Genomic DNA, 21,849 nt, shown 5'->3' on the forward strand with positions numbered 1-21,849 from the left:
CAGTGATTCTCAAAAGGCAGGTCAGGCCAACAATCAGGTCAACAATCAATGATCACGTGGCATTAAGGCCATGGTGAAAAGCCATATTTGAGGCAGGACAAGAAGCACAGGTTTTAAACTGCTGTGGTGTAAGATCTTCACATATCAGGGGGAAATATGCATGTCATTTAATTCTAGCTTGCAATAAAGCTTTTGATGTAACTACACCATGTTTTGTTTTTGAGGGACCCTAACAAAATCCAAAGAGCAGGAACTCCTGTTCAGAGAAACAGATAAACCAAATTTGAGCTCATGGACAGATGTGGACATGCTGAGCAGGTTGAAAAAACAAAGGAAGCCACCAGATCAGATCTGGAGACCAGTTACCAGATAAGAATTACCACAGAATAGATCACAATTTATCAAGATCAGATCCAAATTAGAAGGCAGAAACAAAAGGTCAAAAATGTAACAATTAACTGCAACATAGCAAGTCATATTTGACCAAGTAATGCAACAGGTCAACAAAAAGACAGTGAAGGAAGTAGGTTCATTAATGCCTTAGTGGTGCACCTGAAAGAAAAAGGAATGAGTTATAAATGGAGAAATTTGTAATAGTCTTATCTCAGAATTGTACTTTGAAAAAGCAGGATAGGACATCCTAAAGGTGCTTTTTCAAGAGGCAACTGGACTTTCTTGTTTTTTCTATGAAGATGTTTTGCTTCTCATCCAAGAAGCTTCTTCAGCTCTGTAGCAATTGCACTTAGACTTATATACCACCTCACAGTGCTTTACAGCCCTCTCTAAGTGGTTTTCAGAGCCAGCATATTGTCCCACGACAATCTGGGTCCTCATTTTACTGACCTCAGAAGGATGGAAGGCTGTGTCAATCTTGAGCCGGTGAGACCCAAACTGTCAAATTGCTGGCAGCCGGTGATCAGCAGAAGTAGCCTGCAGTACTGCATTCTAATCACTATGTCACTGCGGCTCTTCTGAAGCTTCTTGAAAAAGCAAGAAAAAGCACCTTTGGGATAACCATGACCTGGATGACCGAGCATCTCTACAAACTGTAAGTAGGATAGGAGTGGATAGGAATAAGATTGATATGGGATCATCGAACAAGGTTCTCATCCAAGGCATAAAGGAGCAGGTTCAAATTATGCCACACATTGTGCAAAGACCTAACTCTCTTGAGAAGGTTCTACTACTGGGAAAGGTCGAAAGTAAGAGAAGAAGAAGATGTTCAGCAGCAATGTAATGCAGCTCCTGCAGGAGAGGTGACACATGTGCATACCAGGGTCTGCACAAAACCATGTGGGCCGCTGCCTTTTGCACCAACTGGAACTTCCAGATGTTCTTCAAAGGGCATCTACCCAGCCCGTTAGAGCAGGGAGGCAGGGAAAGTTGCGGGTCCCATCCCTGAGGGAGATACACCTGGTGGGACCCAGAAGAAGAGCCTTCTCCGAGATTAGAATGGCCCCCACTCTAGCACTCTTTAGGAAGGCACCGAAGACCTGGTTTTGCCAGCAGGCCTGGGGAACCCAGGGCAGGATGGAGTCCATCAAAAGGCTAGTGTGATCTGCAGTTGTCGGGGCAGGGGGTGGGAGTTGGGCGGTAATTTTTTTATTTTTTTCCCCAGATTTTGTTCTATTGTACTTTATTAATTTATTTGATTCTTTTTGTTAGTTTTTATTGTTTTTTTATTTTTATTTTTGTTTTAAATATGGTTTTACATTGTGTAAGCTGCCTCAAGTCACCATGGGCGAATAGGTGGCAATATTAAACAAACAAACAAACAAATAAATAAATAAGATGGAATTATCAGTTACAGTGGTAATGATTGGAAGACCTGAAAGACCAAGTTAGCAGCAGAGAAAATCGATCTATGTGGTTACTAGGAATTCACAATTACTTAATGACACATTAATCATCTCATATTGTTTCCATCCATTAGTATGGATTTTTTTAATGCCTGGACTGACAAGCTTTTAAGGAGGTTGAGCATATTTGGAGTGTAGACAATCAAGCCTTCCAAAGATGCTATCTATCCCCTCTCAACACAACATTGTCTTTCAAAATAAATAATTAAGTAACCAACCTCCAATATTATTTTCAAAGAATGATTTTATTCTGTGAAGGGCCTAGTGGAAGAGAGCATTCTTGGAAATAAAAATCATGCTTGAGGCTGGCATTTTGCTTTGAAACATGCTTGTTTCTATTTTAGAGAACGACAGGGAGAAAAGCCAGGTGGGATTGGCAGCCTGCTGGACATCAAGGGAGATGTTTACTCCAACAGCCAGATGTCAAGTAGAAAGAGGGGTTTTCCCTATAGACAAGGCAAATGGCAAAAGCAGCATTGCTATAGTGCAAGAGCTCTGCGCTCTTATGTGTGGGTCATGACATCGCATGCAGATAAGTGGTGCAGTGCTTAGAAGTGGAGTTCTTGCCTCACAATCAGAAGGCTGTGAGTTTGATCTTATGTAAAGGCGGATATTTCTCTCTCTGCGCATGATGAGAATGTATCTGCTGACTGTAACTCCACATTGGTGACAGGAAGGGCATCTGGCCAGTAAACACTCACCTCCATTCAGCTGCTCAGACTCCACCCCACAAGGGGTTATGGAGTCATTAAAAGAAGATGATGACATTGCATGCAGATCCATTGCAATAGCAGACTGCTACTCTTGTCATTTGAAAGCTTCAAATCCTGCAGATAACCTCTATTTTTTTTTCTTTTTCCCCTTCGTAACCACGTTGCCTGAAATGCCATAGATAGAATTTGAATTTTTGGCAGGCTGCTTGTTTTGCCTACGCAGATCTATCTCCCCATTAGACAAAAAAAAAAAAAAAAAACACTTAAAATTTCCTTTTGAAAATGCACACTGGAGCTCAAAAACAGTAAGGGTGAAATATGAATCAATATAGCCCTTGAAATTGTAGGTTATTTGTTTTCATGTGCCTGGCAAGCTTCAGTTCATAAATATCTGAAAGGTAATAAAATCTTCACCCCTGATCTTAAATCAGTATATCCTTCTAACTCTGAAAATGGGGGTATCTCTGCTAAAAAAATGTTTTGTTAAAAGTTGGGGAACTTGTTTACTTGATTTTTGGTACATGATTAACATTTGATAGGTCTCCTCCGATTTTCTTTGGGGGCAGTAATTGGAGACCGTATTTAGATTGCTGATTTTTAAATCAATCATTATCTAAATATTTGCTTGCTATTGCTCAAACTCTAGACAGATTAGAGATGTTACCCATGTTACCAACACACTGAGTAAAAACGTGACGTTTCTGTCTTCTTATTAAGAGATGGAAGATTGTACCTCTGGGTGAGAACTGTGATGCTTCTGAAAGAATTTGTCCCACTGTGCACTGCTGAGCTGTCAGGAAATGTGTAAAATATCCATGATTATCTTCAGAATGATGTTCTTGCCCAAAATGAAGAGCTGATCCCTAGCCTTACTGTTTGTAGTGACAATATTGGCTGGAAACATATCAGCTTACTGCACAAAGCAGACAAACATTTAGCCACATCCTATTTTTATCTAGGTCTTCTTCTCCTAGGAAATAACAGGAGGAAAGCATTCAAACCAATACAATGTCTTAGAGCCTGACAGGCTGTGGAGTGCAAGACAACAGTGCTAAATTTTGCATGTCAATGTTTGTCATTTGGAACCTGTATTTTTCTTGAACCTTTACTTAAAAAACTGTCTGGCCAGGGTCTTCCTCCTCATGGGTTTTTCCCAACGTGAGGCAAGATATGAGGGACATGTATGGCCAGAAATTATGTAAAGACTGCTGCTGACACAAATATTACGTGTAAATAACATCTATAAAGTCCAGTGTGTCTGCTTAGAGTTATTACTGGTAGATTTATTCCATACGCACATATAAAAGTGGACACACACACACACACAACACACACAATATTTGATCCTTTTTATTTTAAGCAATACCCAATTTCAAAGATTTTCTGTAAGACAAAAAAATAGACTAGGTTTTTAGACTTGGTTGTATCAGTGCCACTGGCAACAATATCTGCTAAGGTAGGAAGAAAATTAAAGGAGCCATTGCCCAGTGGTTTGACTTCCAGAGAGAGAGAGACAGAGAGGGAGAGAGAGAGATAGACAGGGGGGGGGAGGGAGGGAGAGAGAGAGGTAGACAGTGGGGGGGAGGAAGGGAGGGAGGGAAAGACAGAGAGAGAAAGAGGCAAGAGAGAGAGAGAGAGAGAGCATCCTTCAGACAGTGACATGCTCAGAACGTAACTACTATGATCTACTTTAACCAGGCTGTCCTTGAAAACCACTCAGAAGCTTCAGTTGACCCAGAATTCAATGACATAGACAGTATGCCCTCATGATACCTCTGCTTCACGAGCTGCACTGGTTACCAGAATGCTTTTGAGTGTAATTCAACGTGCTATGTGACCTGTATAGGTGTCAGCTGCACTAAGGAGAGTAGAGCATGAAACCTATTCATAAAAGAGACTAAGACTACTTTCTAAGAGCCATGGTGACTCAGTGGTTAGAATGCAGCACTGCAGGCTATTTCTGCTGGATGCCAGCTGCAAGCAGTTTGGCAGTTTGTGTGTGTGTGTGTGTGTGTGTTTGTGTGTACAGTAATTAGCCAGGGGCCTCGGTTTTTCTTCATTCTTTTCTTACAATTATTAAACAAATTCATATAGCCTCTCAACTCACACATAGGTCAAAAATTATTGTATTGTATTTGCTGTTCTGCTTGGTTTTTCTATTGTACCTATCCACAGACAGTTCAGATTTGGACAGTGCCTAAATTGAGAAAGTAAATTGAGTTAGAGTAAATAAAATTATTCTTCTGTTGTTTAACTTAGAAGGAATGTGTCATGTTTCCCTCTGTGGGAAATGTATCAGATGGGAATCCAAAAGAAAATCTTAGTTTTATCCCTGTCCACAGCACTTGAATTCAACTGTGCCTACTTTACTATTTTCTGATAGAAAATGTAAATTATTACTTTTCAGATGGATTTTGGAATTGACTGACTGCTCATGTTGCTTGTATGGAGAGGGTGCTCTCTATGGGGAGCACACCAGATTTGTTACAGCTTTATTTGGATTGTTGCTATGCCTTTCTTTTGAAATGGTTCTATAATATCCATATTTTAGATTTACTCTTGTAAACTATCAGTACTTGGGTGTAAAGTCTAATGTGTTTTGCAAGAAGCAGCAGCATAGATTTCAAAGCATGATTCCTTTGCAGAAGTGATTGTTATATTCAAACTCAGTTATCTCATCAAACTGGTCATGACCTTCCCTCTGTGTGCAAATAGGTCAGTGTTGCATCAAACTCATTCATATTCTGCTTATCCCATTTTAGCCTTGAAGAAAGGACGGTTCTGGATCACACCTGACCCATATCATAAAGACGACAACATTCAGATTGGAAGAGAGGTCAAGATTTCTTGTCAAGTGGAAGCGATTCCCTCTGAAGAGCTCATGTTCAGTTGGTTTAAAAATGGTCGACCACTGCGCAGCTCTGAAAGGATGGTGATTACTCAAACAGATCCTGATGTCTCTCCTGGAACCACCAATTTGGACATCATTGATTTGAAATTTACGGATTTTGGGACATACACATGTGTTGCAGCTCTGAAAGGTGGTGGTATCTCAGATATCAGCATCGATGTCAACATTTCCAGCAGCACAGGTGAGGGTGTTTCTGTAACTTCCCATTAGAATTCAGTGCCAATTATTTTAGGAAGACAGCAAGCTTTCTGAAAGAAAGCCAGGTCATTTTTCCCATCGGAACCCAATGGTATGAGCAAACTGCAGCCATCAGCCTAATTTCAATACCTTTTCCTTTGCAAACTAGTTTTATGGAAAATGCAAACCCCCTTCTTCAGTGGGAATGAAAGAAAGAGAAATAAGAGTGTATCAAAAATAAAGGATATAAGAAATATAAAGTTTTTTTTAAAAAAAAATAAAGTTTAGAAAAAGAGAATAGGTTGTCCTTCTCCTGTTTATGTGTCATTAGTCATTGGCAATCTTCCCCCTGCAAATTATTCCCAAAAACATAGAGACCTTGCTACACTCTCTGCTTAACCACGCAGCTGTTTTTACAATGCATTCCCACCCACACACCCAGTCTCCTTAAAAATACAGGCAACTAACTGGTGGAGATTTTGCATTCAAAGCACATATGCTGTCACTGTACTATGACCCGTCAAAATATTTCCACATTGATGTTGGAATGCATATGAGAAACATTTGAAGATCTGAAAATAGCTTGGCTCATAGGAGTGGGGGGAATTGTTCCTTGGTGGTGTATTTCATTTCAGTTCTAGCAAATATATGCCAAAAGGCAGAACATGTGTATTTCTGTATGTGTGTGTCAAGGAGAGATTATTAAATGTCTGGCATATGGTGGATGAATAATAGTTGCTTGTGTTTGTCTTGTCTAAAGCAGAGGGGGCCATCCTATCCATGTTCTCCTGCAACAAAAAGCAACCAATGCATTACCTTTTCTTGAAAAAGATTCATTTGGCCAAGCAATTGGATGTATCAGAAGAATCCATCAGATGGCTGTATCTGAAAGCTTTTCATAGCTTCTTCAGCCAGTGATAGATTATGCTACTCACTGGACTTGGTGCTTCACCATGTGTAAAGAAAAGTCAAAAGAGAGAAAGAGGAAAACCAATGCTTTCAGGATGCTAATACTTTCAAATCAGTTGTAGTATCACCTTGGTCATAAAACAACTGTGGATATCTCGCTATGTATGTAAAATCATTACTAACTTATCAAAGTCCATGTTAACGATTATTTAGCTATGGATTTATATACTTTATATTTTTGTTAAATAAATTCAAAATAATTAGTACAAAAATTATATATCATGAAATGAATTGGACATGCAAATGTATTAATTCTGTTAAAAGTAATCCTGCAGTCTAATTAGTTCCAATAAATAAAACCTAATTTCATACTTTAAAATGATGAACAATATTTAATAACTGAAGCATATAATTTCAAGCCATGTGCAAAACTTGAGGGAAAAAAAAGTTAAAATATGCAACACACTAACTGTTAGGTGAGGACATACATAGACCCTGGAAGTTAGAAACTTTTAAACATGCAACATACTAACTGTTAGGTGAGGGCATACATAGATCCTGAAAGTTAGAGATTTGACAAGACATTGTACCCTGTAAACTGAAAGAAATGGAAGGAAAGCTATCTTTCAGCAGTAGGTAGATGGCATTTCCAAGGAGACATCCTTTCTCCTGGGTGTCCCATTTAAGTATTGGTGTTGAGCCCTTATTGTAGGCATGTTGTGGAACTCTCAAAAATATCTCAAAGATGGGACTCAAAGGCTGCTGTAGAAGGTCATAGTCAATCCCAAAACATCCATTTACCAGGAAATAATCTACAAATACATCCTGACACATCTCTTAACTCTGCAGGATATATCTCTTCACCTTACCTTTGTTCTTTTGCTTGGCAGAGGTGCATCCTCTAAAAATTCCAACTTTTTTTTCCCAGTTTTTATTCTGGTCTATGTGACTCGGAGGCATTCTTCTAAATAAATATGTTGCCAGAGGCAAGCATTTAGCTTTGTGGAATCCCAGCTTACCTTGCATCTTTCATTTTTGAAATCTATCATCCATCTATCTTTTGGTTCAGTGAACTTGGAAACTTGTATTGGTAATACCAGATTTACCATTTCACCTCGTGCATAATCCATCACCTATTTTTGTGGGTCCATGGTGTGGAAACTGCCTTCCTGCATCCTGTTTTGTGCAAAAGGGGTTCTAAAGTACCTCCTCAGCATCTCATTTAAGACTCTTGAGGAGCAGGACTTGGAACATTCACAGCTTGAAACCGTGAGGAAATTCAGCCACCCCAAATATATAATAGTAGGCTTTTTGTTTGTCTGAATTCTTCAGAGCTTTTGCATCTGATTGGTAAAGCCAATACATCAACCTGGTTAAACAAGATGCTGCACTTGATCAGTGTTTTTCAATCTTGGTAAGTTTTTAGGTATGTGGACTTCAACTCCCAAAATTCTCCGCTACCTTAAACTTGGCAAGGTTGAGAAACACTGAATTCGATGTTATCATATATCATTTCTCTCAACAAGCAAAATACAATTGGCCTTCATCGTGTTTTTCAAAGGTATTACTTACAATTTTAAAGTATGTTTCCATAGTCTATCAAATATATTTTCATATTCTTTCACATTCGGTCTTTAATTTGGATAGGATGGATCAGGGTGGGTTGCTTTCCTTTCAACTAACTTTTTTAATCTACAAAATAAATTTGCCAATTAAATGTCACTTTCTTATTAAATACTGGCTCTCTGGCCCTTCTGGTGGACTGCAATGGGTATTCTGGGTAACTTTGACAGTGTATGAAAGCAATAATCTTCTTTCTTTTTAATTCAAAAGTGCTTATTAATGTTATTTTTCTTAACGTTGTGTCTGTTGTCATAATAATAAAAGTAATTTTCTAGTCTATACAATTAATGTCTCAAGTCAGGGCATTTTCAAGCTGCAGGCAATCATTTAAAAAACATCACTTTTAATATTGCCATTTATTGACTGGGAAAATGCCCTTTTTAATTGAGAAGTTTTGATGTTGTTTTTCTTCATTTTATCCCTGAAAACAAACAGAAGGAGATGAAATTCAGGGGTTTTGCAAAACATAATTATATGTCATTTTTAGGCTTTACATATTATGGCAATGAGCTCAAGATGGCTGCACAACCAGACAACTGAAGCCCCACCCCTTTTTAATACAAATGACACATATTTCTTTAAAAGGGCCCATTGTTTTGGCATTGTTGACCTCTCCCAATGGATGCTTTGGGCAATTTTACTCATGACTCCATTTGGTTTTCTTGTTAATTACTTCAATTAATCACACAGTCAGCCAGATGTTCAGATTGGATTTGGCATTTTTATCCAACTATCAAGTCCTTCCCAAGGGATAGGCATAGGTGGATGTTTAATGGTGTTAAAGATATTGTTGCAGGATGTAAACTGTTTTGAGTAAAGTTGCCTTTTGCAACTCATCATCATCATATTCCTAGCATTTCCATCTTGCCCCCCGCATAGATGCAGGCTCCACATTTTGGATAACAAATGCCATCTTGTGTAATAAAACACACTACCCAGGTCTAACTGGGTGAGTTGCATTTTGCAACTGACTGATGGTAATTATGTCAATGCCAACGGTGTTCTAGCAGTGCTCCAAGCCACCTATCTGTATCCTAGAGGAAATTTGGGTGGTGTACAATAAAGTATTAAAAGCATAAAACCAGTATACAAAATTTACAGTGTCAAGAAATATTAACAATTGATTAAAAGGAAGGGAGATCTCTTATTGTCAATAATCAATGGGCAACATTGTACTATACTGTAATGTCCTTCTTTGTGTGGTCAATTTTGTCCAGCAAGTTGTTTTCAACAATGCTAACAAGCAGTGGTATTCTGCCACACAATGGATAGTTGATGTTTTAATTTTAGTCAAAGAGTAGGAGTTGGATAGGTTGCTGGGTTTTAGATGAACTGAATATGGCTCTTGCTGCTTTTGTTTATATATCTTTTGTGTTTATTTCTATTATGGAGCTGCAGGAGTAGCACTATAGTTAAAACCATTCTTCGTTTTTCAATGTTGTACCACAGCAAGATCTAAAAACTAATATGATCATCATAAAATCAAGGCAAGTTCTTTGATGAAGAGCATTAACGTAGCCACATTTCAAGGAGAAAAAAGAGAATAATGTCTGCATTCTTTCCTTGCTGTTATTTTAGTTCTATATATTTGTTTTAATGAGTAAAGATCTCAGTAAACATTTTGATTCCTCAGTGTAGTGGATTGAGTAGACTGAGAAAACATATAGATCAATGGACTAGCAGAAAATACCCTATTTTTATGAATTTGGATTATTTCCATATTTCTTTGTTATTAATGTGTTTGGTTTTAAATTGCCTAACTTACTAAAGCAGTGACTCTGGGTGGCTTACAATATAATGAATAAGTTAACAAGTGCAAAAAAGCAGTAGCAATTTCTAATATTATTAGAAGAATATTACTATTAGAATAAAAAGTTAAAAATAAAAACCAATTAATTATTAAATCTTCTCTACTCTATCAGTCAAACCCAATGTAATAAGTCCCTGTTGGGGTCTCACATCAAGTGGCAGAACCTACCTTTAGACTTTCAGAAATTCAGGATCATGCAAGACAGATCTCACATATGACAGGAGTGTGAGGGCCACAATAGTAAAGGCTCTTCTTGTTAGGCACAAGAAACCAGGAAGTGGGATAGAGTTCAAAAGTATGAGGAGTTTATTTAATGCCACCTATAGAAAGTATCTGATCTACTAATGGTCAAGGCAAATTGGCCTAGATAAGAGTCTACAAAATTATGGGAGGCTGGACTTAGTTCTCTTGTATGATTATAGCAACTCCAAACTGATTACATTTTTGATCCTGTTCTTGGGCTCAGCCTGGTCATCTCCTACTTCCATTGGGTTTGTCTAGGCTAATGAAGAGAAGAACTAAGGGGTGACACAGTAGTACTGCTCCAATATTTGAGAGGTTGCCACAAAGAAGAGTGGGGTCAACCTATTTTCCAAAGCACCAGAAGACAAGACAAGAAACAATGGAAGGAATCTAATTGAGGAGAAAAGCAACCTAGAACTAAGAAGAAATTTCCTAACAGTGAGAACAATTACTAGCCTTCAGAAGCTGTGGGAGTTTTAAGAAGAGATGGTCTGGAATGGGGTCTCCTACTTGAGCAGGGAGTAGGACTAGAAGACCTCCAACATCCCTTCCAACTCTGTTATTCTGTAAAAGTACTGCCCTTCTCATGGCCTTTTGTTTTGACCACTTGGGTGTCTGTTTTCCAATAAAGCAGAATTTTTATTTTTATTTTGTGTGTGTAATGCACATACATGCAGACTTAGTTCTAGGAAAAGGGAACAGGTGTTTCAGGCATTGTCAAAATTATTTGGCTACCACTGAATTACTACATCTGGGAAAAAGAGATAGCACTACTTCCTATTTTACTTCAGGCAGACAGGCTCTTAAACAGGCTCTCAGTGAAGACTAAAAGAGAGATGTGCATGTTGAAATGTGTATTTGGGAATATTTATTTATTAAATGTACTTACTTATTCATTAAACTTCTATGCCACCCATCTTGGGATTCAAGGCAACTCTGGGCAGCTTACAGTATAATAAATATACGGTATAATGGAAAACATGAAAATAGTGTGCATGAAAGAAACCAAGTAGGTGCCATTGCACATAAACAAAGATATGCAGAATTTATATTACTTACAGTGTTATCTGTTTGATGGAAAAATGATAAAATTGACAAAAAATGAAAGATATGCTCCTACTCTACATATGGGGCTACTGGAGCTATGGCAATCTAAAACAGGTAATCTTGGGCATTGCAAGACTTGAGAAGGGCTCTGGAAAAAATACTTTGCAAGTAGCAGCTCCTGACTAATATTTGGTTGAGTATGAAGATAGCTAACAAGGATGGACCTGATTAATAGTTGGCCAAAAGGCAATCCCAAGGCTATAGGCCAGTTTGGGAAGTTAAACAACCCAAAAGAAGGCAGTGAGAGACATTTTTCACTTTTGCTTTGGACAAAGCAAAAGGCCACATGAAGGCAGGGTTGGGATGCTACCAGTTCTGCTCGGCTCTATAGAACTGGTAGTTCTGAAGAGCAGCAGACATAGAACTGGTTCTGTGTCTGTTGCTGTTGGCCCAGCTACCTGCCTGGGCTGTTACCTGACCTTTATTTCCTGTTTTTTCAATCTCAGCTGCATTGCATGGCACAGCTGAGGTTGGAAAAGCAGTAAAAAGTGGTTTTTCAAATGCTGCGCACTCGCGCGCATTGCTTATCAGCCATCCAGGCGGCACAGCTTTAGGTGTATTACATGCACACACAGCATGTGTCTGGCGTGCATGCGCATAAAACGTAATCACTGAACCGGAAGTAACACCGGTTGAATCCCAACCCTGCGAGAAGGGAAGTACTTTTTACATTTCCTCCCCCAAACCCCAGTGTGTATCTTTATGTGGTTACTAGAACCGTGGTTGACTTGAAGGAGTCTTTCTCTTTACTAACAAAATATTGCCAGAAGAAAATAGCCATATTTTGATAGCCATAGAACTGACATTGTGATTTCCAATGTAGTAAAATCAGAACATAACTTCACACATATTGTTATACATACTCAAGAATATGATTTATTTCACCCAAACTACCAATTAACAAAGAAGAGGTCAGATTAAGCCATCAATGAGTTATGGGTATTCATGTGCCTCCCCATTATAAAGTAAATAAATGTCCTCTTAAAAAAATGATACACAGAGAACAGGCAAGATTCTGTTCTCTTCCTTGTTCCTTATATTGGGGTGTGCATAATACCATATCAAAATATATTCAGGTATGAAATTCTCTTTGCTGAATACAAATAATTTTGCATCAATGAAAAAAAAAAGTTCAGTGATTGATGTATTCGTTTATTTTTGTTATTCACCCTCCCACAAAAAAGATTAGCTATGAAGTAAAGTAATTTCATAGAAGGTAATTATATGAAGAACGGTTGCAGGAATTGGGTATGTCTGGTTTAATGAAAAGAAGGACTAGGGGTGACAGGATGGCAATGTTCCAATATATAAGGGTCTGCCACAAAGAAGAGGGGGTCAATCTATTCTCCAAAGCTCCTGAAAGCAGGATAAGAAGTAATGGATGGAAACTAATCAAGGAGAAAACCAACCTAGAAAGAATGATAAATTTTCTGACAGTTAGAACAATTAATCAGTGAAGCAGCTTGCGTCCAGAAATTGTGGGTGCTCCATCATTTGTCATTTTTTAGAAGAGACTGGACTATCATTTGTCTGAAAAGGTATAGGGTCTGCTGCTTGAGCAGTGGGTTGGACTAGAACAGGGGTCCCCAACCTTGGCAACTTTAAGCCTGGCAGACTTCAACTCTGTTCTACTTCAACAGAATTCTCCAGCCAGCTTTGTTTCCCCAGCTTTGCCGGCTGGGGAATTCTGGGAGTTGAAGTCCTCCAGGCTTAAAGTTGCCACGGTTGGAGACCCCTGGACTAGAAGACGTCCAACTTCCCTTGCAACTCTGTCATTTTATGATTCTGTCATACTCTTCCAGAGCTGGTTAAATTATGCCTTATGTTGTCCAATTAGGCATTCAAAGTCACAGAACTCTCACGTACTAACCATTTCATTTCCCCTTCTTGTTTTCTTCCTTTCCTTTCCCCTTTGCACCCATTTGAAGTTCCACCCAACCTGACTGTTCCACAAGAAAAGTCACCCTTGGTCACCAGAGAAGGAGATACCATTGAACTGCAGTGCCAGGTGACCGGGAAACCCAAGCCTATCATCCTCTGGTCCAGGGCAGACAAGGAAGTTCCCATGCCAGATGGGACAATGCAGATGGAGAGCTATGATGGCATCCTGCGGATTGTCAATGTCTCAAGGGAGATGACAGGGACCTACAGGTGTCAAACCAGTCAATACAATGGATTTAATGTCAAGCCAAGGGAAGCATTGGTACAGCTGATCGTGCAGTGTAAGTCTCGGTTCCCTTTTACTCCATCTTTTCTGCAGTAATATTAAATTTTAAAATAATGGGTTTTTTGGGTATTTCATTTCAATCAGCAGATTCATATTTCCCTGTTGTGTAGATTGTTGAGTTGTTAATCTTCTGTGTGAAATTGGTTTTTGCTACACAGTCCTCTCTGAAGCAAGTGCATACTGCAATGTTTGGGTACCCATAGACCAGGGGTGGGGAACTACATCCCTTTTATGACCTGTGGATTTCAACTTCCAGAATTCTTGAATCATCATGGCTGGCTCAGGAATTCTAGGAGTCCGCAAGTCATAAAGGGGCCATAGCTCCCTACCAAACAATTGTCTTTGACTAAACTGGATGTAGAGTTTTGGTTAGTTTGAGCAGGGAATAAATTGGTGCATGCTAGCATGTGAAGGATATCTCCCTTATTCTTCCTTGAATGGAAAAAAAAGCATTTAATCAATTTCCAATTAAATCATGTTGACATTAATTGGCAGGATTCACCCATCATGACAAAACTTATTGTTGCGTTTAGTTAACATGTGTTGTCCAAACAATAAACCATAATATGGCTTACAATGATAGCTAGATTTGTACAGGATGCTAAGATTTTGACTGGTTTCCAAAAGACGCTGAAATGCAAATTATACAACTTCATTTTAATATACCTAAACATGCTATTTAATCCCACCAGTAAACCACAAAGCAGTTTTTTTTAAAAAAATAAAAAAAATAAAATGCTGGATATCAATCTTGTTTTAATGTAAACAGGTTTTATTCTTTCAATGGCATGTTCTAGAACTGTTTTAACCGGTCCTTTCTTGGTAACTGCAAACTAACTGGTAACCTTGATAAAAGCTTAAGTATTAGCAAATGATCTAGAAACCATATAATCATATGCCTGAAGAGTTATCTTAAGTAAGGTACATTATCCCTCTATATATGAGTTTAATCAGGATTGTGAATCTGAGGTTAACATCTTCCAGCTTCCCCTCTCAAATGAAAAAAATTGCCCTAATAAAACATGCTGATGGGTCAAAACTGTTTAGCCCTAGTTTGAAACTTCATTAAAACAATTAAAAAGACCGGGTCCCTTTGCAAACCCAATGATTGATTATGGGTCATCAAATTGTGGTTGACTCAGAGCAAACACAAATTGTAGAAATAATTTCTCCATTATGATCTCTCCTTAGTTCAGGCTTTCCCGCTGTGCATTCACACAGCCCCTGCAACTAAGTCCAGCCATCTTGCTGCTGTGATGACCTAGGGTGGGATACAAAATAAACACAGTCACAAAAAACAGATAAAGCAACTTTTATTCCTTCACTTTGCTTCCAAGCTCCAAATATCCTTGACCGGAGACAAAAAAAAAAACTCCCACATGAGCAGTTACAAGAAGGAAAAAAATGCTGTTTAAACTAAAAATGCCTATAAATTATAAAGAGTGAAAAACAACACAAACTAGTCAAGATAAGGGCTTGAAGATGTCCACAGATAACAGAACACACACTGGGAAGGACGCCAAATTCAGAGAGGAAATAGAGATATTTCCATGCTTTGTTTACAGCACTGGCCTGTACGCATGTCCGTCCACTTATCCAGTTGTCACAGCTGCAAGAAGAGGATCAAGGCCCTCTCCTCCCCTGTAGACTACATCTCTCCCTTATTGTCTCCTCCCTGTGTACCCTAGGATGGATAGGGGATGGGCTTGGGTCCTCCTCTGACTGCCCAGCCGGCCTCTGCTCTTCCCCAGCCTCCTCCACAACCTCTGGAGCCACACTTCCACTCCCTGTCAGCTGTTCCTCCTCTCCCTCAGAGTCAGTCTCCACCAGGGGCATGACAGCTGCTGATTGTGCTGTTCTCTTTCCTTCCACTGAGTTTTTCTTGGTGGAGTTTTTGCATGATGTGAGCAAAGTAGGATGATGCAAGCCTAGTCACTTATGTCACAAATGAAAACTCTGGATTGGTTTGTTCAGTGATCCATCTGTTTGTTTTCTTGGTTGTACATGGTATTCTCAGGAGTTTTCTTCAACTTCCAAGTTCAAGGCCACCAATACTCTTCCTACTTTGTTGCTTCAAAGTCCAGCTTTTGCTTTCGTATAATGTTGCAGCTAGAATGATTTTGCTCTTTGTAGTTATAGAGACATCGCGGTTTTGGAATTTTTTTTCCAAGCCATCCAATGAAATATTTATTTTTGTCTTGCTGGAAGGGTGCTTTGAAAACCTATGCCTGGAAGAAACAAAACACAAGAAAGTGGGAATTGGAGAGAAATGTAGGTAAAATAAAAGAGATAAACTATCAGAGAAAAAAAGATATGGACATATACTTTTCTCTCATGAGAGTTGTAAACATTTAGAGCATAAACCAGTGCTCCCATATCTGAGAACTAGGCTGAAAAAAAAAGCAAACAACTTGTTATTTCCTTCAAGGCTCCTGGGACCCCCTTAATGTGTATTCTGAAATCCGATGCTCTCCAGGGGTTTTTCTCTTTAGCTCCTGCAGTTGAATTCCAAGCCAGTGGCTGTGCTCACAAGGGATTGTGGGGGTTGAAGTCCAACATGTCTGACAAGATTTGGGGAAATAATTGCCAACTTGATCTACATATATGTGTTGAGTTCATACAAGACATTAGACCTAGATTAAACAAATGCAGTGGTTGTGTTCATATAAAATCTGCCCACCCAAAGAAATTATGACATTATTATGGATGATCTACTTCTCATTGTCAGGATTCCAGTGATCTCTGTAATTAAACCATAACTCTCCAGCCAAACTTCAAAAACTTCAAAGGATTTATTAGAGATGGAATACTGGCATGACCTGTATGAAGTCAACTGTGGCATACGCAATTTACAATCACCTGTGACCCTGTTTTCCCCCTTCCAGATTCTCCAATTAAGCATATTCATGGGTTGGGGGCAAAAGTTCTGGTAGCTTAGTTACAATCTTTTTAAGATAAGTGTTGGAATGTACTTTTGATTTCAGACTGCTGCACTGCTCTTCCAGATTTCATCCCCCACCTCTTGTTTATGACAACCCTAAAACAGGCATAGGATTTATGAGTTGACACTCATATGTTCTGAAAACAGCTGGCTTCCCACAGTGGGTTTTACCATGGATTTCCAGATGTTGCCTGCAAGTAGTCATTCTGATTCCAGGTATTTTCCCTCCCAAATTATGCTTTTTAGTGTGCAATTTGATCAATTAGGCCATAGATATCTTGAACTTTACAGTTCTCCATCCTTCATCTAATGCCCTTTCAGAAAAAGAATATAGGGAGAAGATTTCAAACCTTTATCAACAACTGACACACAAATATGTATATATGGCCCCGTCTTACAAAAAGAAGAGTTGGGTCCCTAACTTTGTTTCTCTTTAAATTAGAATACGCCCTCAATTATTTCATAGCTAAGGACAAGGACTCAGTATTCTTTAAAAGCCTTGAAATAGAATGTGTAAAAATAATTTAGAACTGTTGTCTTAGAGTGTCTCAAAGGGAAGGTTGGTACGATCTTTGGCTTGCTTCCTTAGATAGCTTATTCAGTAAAAAAAGGAGAGCCATTTTCTCTCCTTATCCATTAAAATGGTTTTTAAGCAGATATTTTGCTGCTTGCAAGAGGGGAGACACTGATTCCAGTAAGGCTTTCCTAATGATTCTTGAGGTCTCTGCTAAAAGCTTAACCCAAGATAACATAGGCTGGACTTCTGTTTGATCTAGGTACTGTAGATGACATATGGGTAAAAACACTGTATGTACATGTAAATACTGTTTATGTGTTCTGGTGGCTTTTTTATTTTTTTGACAGCTTTTACAAAATGCTGCAATGATTCCAATCCATCTAATATTGCAAGGGAAATCATTTTAGGAGCTTATTCCAGCATTGGTTTTTGTTATTGTTTTTCTTTCTGCTTAGGAATACTTTTAAAACTATCTTTGTTACCAAAGCATCAGCGGTAGTCAGTGTTATACAATCTGTCTGACCTTATCCCCAAAATAGTATTAACATTTTTATTTTCTTCATTTTTGACAGGTAAAGGCATGTTTAAATTCAGTCCAGGCTTATTTCCAATGAAAGCTTGGCTGTGTGGAGTATCTTATTAAGATACTCCCTTCCTTCCTTCCTTCCTTCCTTCCTTCCTTCCTTCTCTTCCTTCTTTCTTTCCTTCCTTCCCTCTTTCCTTCCTTTACTTCTTTCTTTCTCTCTTTCCTTCCTTCTTTCTTTCCTTCTTTTCTTCTTTCTTTCTTTTCTTCTTTCTTTCCTTCTCTTTCCTTCTTTCTTTCTTTCTTTCTTTCCTTCCTTCTTTTCTTCTTTCTTTCTTTTTTCTTTCTTTCCTTCCTTCCTTTTTTCTTCTTTCTTTCTCTCTTATCTTCCTTCCTTCCTTCCTTCCTTCCTTCCTTCTTTTTTCTTTCTCTTTCCTTCCTTCCTTCCTTCCTTCTTTCCTTCCTTTCCTTCCTTCTTTCTTCTTTCCTTCCTTCCTTCCTTCCTTCCTTCCTTCCTTCCTTCCTTCCTTCCTTCCTTCCTTCCTTCCTTCCTTCCTTCCTTCTTTTTTTTAAAGGAAGCAATTATATCAATTTCCATCTGCAATAATGCTGTCATAAACTATGAATAGAATACAGGTGATTCTATTGATTTAAAACTGCTTATTTAGTGACTGTTCAAAGTTACAATGGCACTGAAAAATGTGACTTAAGGCCATTTTTCAAAGTTATGATCTTTGCAGCATCCCCATGAACATGTGATTAGAATTCATATACTTGGTAACCAGTTCAGACTTCATGACTGTGGCTGTGTCCCAAGATCATGTGGCCCCCTTTTGCAACCATCTGACCAGCAAAGCCAATGGGGAAATCAGATTCCCTTCCCCAACCATGTTACTAACTTAACAAATGCAACGACTGGCTTAATAACTGTGGCAAGAAAAGTCATAAAATGGGGCAAATTCACTTAGCAAATGTTTCACTTAGCAACATCAATTTGGGGCTCAATTGTGGTCATAACTCGAGGACTACCTGTTATATCTTAGAATTTTACAATGACTTTCTTAAAGTGTGGAGAGGGAGTATATGATTCATGGTTACTATTTTGGAAAACAAGATAGGTAAACTAAAACCATTCTAAATGTCAATCAAAGCATCTATCTACCCTGGGAATAATGTCCATTGTTTTGGAATATATATCCATAAAATCACTCCCTGAGAATAAAAAAACATAATGGATATTTTTTTTTTGATTCCAACATTTTTTACAGGTAGATTTTTTTTATAATTCCTGCAAGCCAAGAAGGAACAAAATTCGAACTACTGGGTATCATGATGGAAATCTTTCCCCCTCCCCACCCCCCCAATGGCTCTATCAAATGTGAGCAGGAGTCATTCTAAACAGGTATCAAAAGGTGTCACACCAAATTGACTCCTCAATGGCTGGATATCATCCATTGCTCAGCTTCCTGGATTCTCAGGAACACCCCCCCCCCGCTTTTTTTTTTTGTTGTTATTCCATTATGCCTGGACAGCTTATAGCATCCTCCTCAAGAGGACAATATTTCAGATAGAAAGGAGCCAGGATGTTGCAGTGGTTAAAATGCAATATAGTGGGCAAATTCTGCCCACAGGCTGGAATTTGATCCTGACAGGCTCAAGGTTAACTCAACCTTCCATCCTTCTGAGATTGGTAAAATGAGGACCCAGTTTGTTGGAGGTAATATTCCAACTTTGCAAACTGCTCAAAGAATGCTATAAAGCACTATGGGGCAGTATATAAATCTTAAGTGCTATTGCTATGAACTGCAATTTTGTCATGCCCAGCTATTATGCTATAAACTATAATGGATCATTGAAGTCTAACATATCTGAAAGCGGGTAGGTAATCCAAGAACTTCCGGATCTAGTGTTACTTGATAAATTGAGATGTTGAATGATGCCATATAAATGAGATTATTGCACATGAAAGTTGTCCTGCAACAATTTTGCCAAAGGATATTGGATATATTGTACACAATAAATGTGAAAAGATCCAGGTTCTCATCTCATTTCAAAGAAATACATATTCTTTAAATGTTGCAGACCCATCCACTGGAAATAGTTTTACCAAAGTCTTGTTAAAAAAAGAAAAAAAGCAAGAAGTGCCATAGCATATTTTGTAGAGCATCTATTCATTTCACTGAGGTTTATCCACTGGATAAGGTCCATTGCTCTCATCTCAGCCTGATAAAAACACAACAAATCATAAGGGAGGAATTCGCTCGAGATCACGTACTTCTTGAGTTTGGATCAGATTTTGTTTTAAACTCTTTGTTTTCTTTACATCAGTGCTAATGAGTTTGGAGGGGGTGATGAAAACAGAAAAAAAGCTTCATGCAATTACAACTGAGCCTCTTTTACTATTCCTTGAAAACACCTACACTAGAAATTAAAATACCACCAAGCACAATATAATGAAATGTTTATATCATGTACCATATCAGGAAATCATATAGAAAAGAAAAACAGTAATTGATTGATGGGACTCCTGATTGGAGTGATCCCTTTGAATTGCTGAACACATTTGAAATTGATACACAGAGAGAGAGAGAGAGAGAGAGGCCTGTAAGTAAGTTCATATCAATACTTCACTATTTTCTGTTCCCACACTCATCTCTCATGGAGCCTAAATTGTTTTGCAAAACAAACATGGCAACAGAGCACTTAGGTTTGTAATATATGTATCTCTGAGTTAATATTAAGATCGGTGTGTGGATGGATGGATGGACAGACAGACATAACTTAAAAACATCCAGGAAGAGAAAGAAGAGAAAATGTTGAGGCAGAAACTTGCCAATATTTCCCAAGTTGGTGCTCTACACTTGGGAGAACAGGATTCAAGTATTTTGGAAAGGTAACTCATGAAAAGGGTGATAATGGAATATTAGATGGATGTCGTGTGTGGAAATTAAGCTCACTCGATGATTTTTGAAGACAAAGAAATGATCATTCTTGGCCAAATTTGAATGTATGTATTGTGTTTTATTTCATGATTAATTAACGAATTTTAGGGATGACTTCATGGCAATTTTACATGGCAGTGATATATTCTTCATGTAGCACTTCCACAATTGTAAATATTTTAAAAAATGAGATGTCAATTCCTTTTAGAATAGCTCCCATATATTTTCTAAAATAAGCTATGGAAGTTATTTTGTTAAAACTTCTCATTAGAGAGGTAATGGCTGATTGTAACTAGTTCAGAAGTCTTTTGAATGGACATTAGGAAGAAATAGCCATCAAGACATAAAGAATCCATTTTATTAGTAGGAAAAGGGAAGAAACAAACAACAACATCTGTAGCCAACATAATCTGAGTGTTTGTTGTGCCTGTGTACACTGAAGAGTATTTTTGTCTAAAAAATAAAATTTTGTTTTAAAAAAGGAGTATTTTTGAGATACTGGTGTCAAGCTCAGTAGGAATAATTTACCTTACTGAACAGTAATTTGCAAAAATATAAGTGAGATTGACTAAGGTTTCTTTTTTTAGCCAGGTAAGATGTAATAGGTATATTCTTACATGCTTATCTTTATATAGAATAGAATAGAATAGAATAGAATAGAATAGAATAGAATAGAATAGAATAGAATAGAATAGAATAACAGAGTTGGAAAGGACCTTAGAGGCCTTCTAGTCCAACCCCCTGCCTAGGCAGGAAACCCTACCCCACTTCAGACAAATGGTTATCCAACATTTTTTTAAAAAACTTCCAATGTTGGAACATTCACAACTTCTAGAGGCAAGTTGTTCCACTGATTAATTGTTCTAACTGCCAGGAAATTTCTCCTTAGTTCTAAGTTGTTTCTCTCCTTGATTAGTTTCCACCCATTGCTTCTTGTGCTGCCCTCAGGTGCTTTGGAGAATAGCTTGACTCCCTCTTCTTTGTGGCAGCCCCTGAGATATTGGAACACTGCTATCATGTCTCCCCTGGTCCTTCTTTTCATTAGACTAGACATACCCAGTTCCTGCAACTGTTCTTCATATGTTTTAGCCTCAAGTTCCCTAATTATCTTTGTTGCTCTTCTCTGCACTCTTTCTAGAGTCTCAACATCTTTTTTACATATGTTGCACTATGTCTTTTTATTGATCATACTAATTTGACTCGCATTGCTCTCATAGCTGTGAAATGCATGAAATACGGTTGAAGTTCAGATTACCTCTGTTTCATCACAGTGTGCCATGAGAAAAAGCAAATGCAATCCTAAATTGCATTAGCAGAGGGATACAATCAGGATCAATTGAGGTACTA

At 38.2% G+C, this 21,849-nt stretch overlaps 1 protein-coding gene across 3 annotated transcripts in view; it reads left to right on the forward strand.

The window, feature by feature from the left end:
- Positions 1–21,849, forward strand: part of MDGA2 (MAM domain containing glycosylphosphatidylinositol anchor 2) — a 568,076-nt gene that overhangs the window by 344,157 nt on the left and 202,070 nt on the right. For all 3 annotated transcript variants that reach the window (XM_087922505.1, XM_087922503.1, XM_087922504.1), the window contains exons 7-8: positions 5,335–5,664; positions 13,281–13,574. In XM_087922505.1, coding sequence (XP_087778631.1) covers positions 5,335–5,664; positions 13,281–13,574 — 624 coding nt within the window. The remainder of the gene's footprint in view (positions 1–5,334; positions 5,665–13,280; positions 13,575–21,849) is intronic.

Source organism: Pseudonaja textilis, chromosome 1 (assembly GCF_049901715.1).
Source record: "Pseudonaja textilis isolate UNSWEBS1 chromosome 1, rPseTex1.2, whole genome shotgun sequence".
NCBI classification, from domain to species: Eukaryota; Metazoa; Chordata; class Lepidosauria; order Squamata; family Elapidae; genus Pseudonaja; species Pseudonaja textilis.